The sequence below is a fragment of the Capsicum annuum genome, unplaced genomic scaffold (genome assembly GCF_002878395.1).
Source record: "Capsicum annuum cultivar UCD-10X-F1 unplaced genomic scaffold, UCD10Xv1.1 ctg24133, whole genome shotgun sequence".
In the NCBI taxonomy this organism is placed as follows: domain Eukaryota; kingdom Viridiplantae; phylum Streptophyta; class Magnoliopsida; order Solanales; family Solanaceae; genus Capsicum; species Capsicum annuum.
In genome coordinates this window covers 1-3,500 of record NW_025830295.1, presented here as the reverse complement: position 1 = coordinate 3,500, position 3,500 = coordinate 1, and the positions used below count along the sequence as shown (strand labels likewise).

At 36.9% G+C, this 3,500-nt stretch overlaps 1 protein-coding gene across 1 annotated transcript; it reads left to right on the top strand.

The window, feature by feature from the left end:
- Window positions 1-702: 702 nt before the first annotated feature.
- LOC124890759 lies at window positions 703-1,053 on the top strand (the record flags this gene model as incomplete). The annotated part of the gene is made up of 1 exon (XM_047402558.1): window positions 703-1,053. A coding segment is annotated over exon 1 (351 nt), but the record flags the coding sequence as incomplete, so codon positions are not given.
- Window positions 1,054-3,500: the final 2,447 nt, after the last annotated feature.

Below are 3,500 nucleotides of genomic sequence, written 5' to 3'. Positions count from 1 at the left end.
TAGATTATCATCAGGCATGACGTACAAAAAACAAAGTAGTTAAAATGTTATGCGGTGATCCTACCGATTCATATCAAAAGATACCAAGTTATTTATATATGTTGGAAAAGCATTATACTGGATCTGTTGTTAGCTGGGAGAAAACCGAAGAAAATAGATTCTTGTATGCATTTGTTGCATTGGACGCTTCAATTTGTGGATGGAAATATTGTAAGCCGATTGTTATAGTCGATGGAGCAGCTCTAAAATCGCTTTATGGTGGAATTATGCTGACTGCGAGCACGTTGAACCCAGGAGGTAAAGCTTTTTTTTTTTTGAAATGGAAGTCATATTAGAATGTTAAGGTGTTGTATAATATTGGTATGTCATATGTATGTATTTTGTTTATCTTGCTAAAAAGTAATCAATCAGTAAATTATATGAAGTATGTTATGATTGTAGGTCATATACTACCCCTTGCTTATGTTGTGGTTGATTCAGAAAATATTGCATCTTGGACTTGATTTTTTGATAAATTTAAGATTGCATTTGGGAAAAGGAAAGGTATGTGTATAATGTCCGATAGAAACGAGATTATTTGGAAGGCAACATCCACAGTATATCTAAATTTGTCACATCATTCTTGTATTTGGCATTTGTGGTGCAACATAAAGGTAAACTTTCATAAGAATCTTGAAGAATTGCATAAACTTTTTTTTTACAATGGCAAAGGCATATACTCTACAACAATTTGAAGAGTTAATGGGAAGGGTGGACCAAATAGATAAGAGAGTTAGGGGGTATTTATTTGAAATTGGCTACCACAAATGGGCAAGGGTTCATTCTACTGTCAAACGGACTTGGACGATGACATCAAACATAGCGGAATCCATCAATAACACCAACAGAATAGCTAGAAGATTACCCGTGGTTTCAACAATGGATTTTATGAGGTTAATGGTTGAATCATGGAATGCAAAACAGCATGAGGAGGCAACAAACACGTTAACAGAGTTGACAGTCAAATATAATGATACTTTGACAAATAATCATTTGCTTTCTCAGAGAATGATGGTAAGTCCTTTATCCATTACCTTTTACATGACTTAAATTTTTTGTTTATAAAATAGAGTATTAAAGTTGCTTCTGAATGCAAGTAAGAGCATCGAATCAATTTCTGCATACTGTAAGTAAGGGTGCAAAAATATTCATTATTTGTTTGCGAAGCCGAAAGTGCAGCTGTGGAGAATTTCAATTGGATGAAATACCCTGCTCTCATGCCATGGCTGCTATTACATATAGAAATCAACATGGCGAGAACTATTGCTCACCTTACTACAGTAATTAAAATTTCAGAGATGCTTATGCCATACCAATTGAACCTCTTCCTTGTGAAAGTACATGGTAAATACCACGTGAAGTGTTGGATGAAGTTGTATTGCCACCTGATTCAAAACGACCTCCCGAAAAACCATGTTATGAAAGATGGAAAGCACCAAATAAAGACAAGTGTAAACATTCAAAGGTTACATGTAGTGATTGTCATCGTGAGGGGAATAATTGATACAAGAACGACCTATGAAGTGCTAAAACAACCCACGAAATGACACAAAACAGTCCACTATCACGAGATGAACAAGCAACACAAAGTGGAAAACAAGATGACTATCACTAAGAGGATAGATAGTAAGACATAATGTACTACATGTTATAGGAACTAAGATGTATATTAAACATCAAAACACAAACAACATGAATACAAGACACCTACACTCTTACAGAGATCTCAAGAAAATCAAAACTCCCAAGCAAGCACCGTTTCTAAGCAAGTTAACAACACAAGGATCCCACCTTGCCATAAGGATTCCACCTTGCCAAATACTCTCAATGAGTTTACAAGATATATCATCAAAGTTCTAAATGACAAAATGACCTAAATGTTCTATTTATAGACTAGGGCAACACTTATTACAAAAAATGATCAAAATGCCCTTAATGAGACCAAACAAAGGGGCATCTTTGTAGTGTACTCCTTGGACGATTTTGGAGTGTTGGGACTTGTTCTCAACACCTCAAAGCTTGTTCCTTGGATGGGAAGCCCCACAATCTCGGGTCTTCACTCACCTCTCCATGTCCTCGAGTGCTAAGATGCCTCTTTGACCCGTACCATCCTCCTCTCCTTAGAAAGGATTCGTCCTCAAATCTGAACCTTGCAAAAAATAGGAAGGACAAGCAAACAAGTTCCTCAAGGTATGAGGGTTAGGATTAGTGTAATAAATCATAGCATCTTGCCAAGGTGGCTCAAACTTCAGATACAACCAAACATCCCTCTTACCCGAATACCCTCCCAAGAAAGAATAAATTAGGCAACCCACATAAGTATGAAAAGAAACAAGGAACAAGAGTTACTTATCAACTGGGAAACTTAGACTCTTCTTGGAACAACAAATAGGCTTGAAAGCCGAGATAGGAAAACCACACATTCCATGCACATTCAAGTAATTCCAAATGACATCATCACCGTATTTCAAATGATCACCGGGCTCAAATGGGTGGAGTGTCCATGGGAACAGGTTGGGGACACACTTATCTAACCCAATACTAATATAATTACGATCAAATGTTCCCTCTATACTCGCATGATCTACAACAAAAATAACTAGAGGTTCATCCGTCGTCAATCGGCCAACATGTTCAACATCACCATTTTCACACACAAGTTGGTCTTCATGACTTTCATAAGACAATGTACTATCACTTTCCATAATAGCTTCAACACTAGGTGGATCAACTCGTGTATCCACAATCTCAAGTTGTACATTATCATCACAAAATAAAGGCACATTCGGCTCACCTAAAGACAAACTATCATTCACACTTAGTTGGTTATTAGCTTTATTCACTAGAGTGCAAGAGGTAGTTTGATTACCTAGTAGCTCATGTAGAGATTGGCCACTCACGAGAATTGGATTAGGAAAGGTTGGATGCTCTATCAAGTTATCCAACTTCTTACAAATAGAGCTCTCCGTCCTTCCATTCTATCAATTATTCTTTCCATTCGTCCTTCCATTCTCTCTATTTTCCTTCAAAAGATCCCAAGTGGCTATCCAATACATCAAGCTTTGCCACGATGGATTTAAACCAACTAGGCATTTCACCTTCATCCGCCATTGTACCTATCAAGAACTACTCAAAAATAACACAAAAACAACAAACACATTAAAGGTTAGCAAAAATCAGTCCACAATTCGTCTCAAAATAGTCCGCAATCTCTCAAGCTCACACTTTTAAAGTATTCACTCTATTGGCCTCACAAGTGTTGATAACTCACTTATACTCCAATGAGGTTACTTGGTCCCAATTGTGGCTCGAGGTCGAAGTAGATTATTTTTTGAAACAACTCAAGAACTGATGTTCGAACTTGGACCAAAGAAAATACTACGACTTAAAAATGAGAAAGCACACAATACAATACTTAACACGAAAGAAAACGTACTGAAAAACTAATCTACAACCTAGTA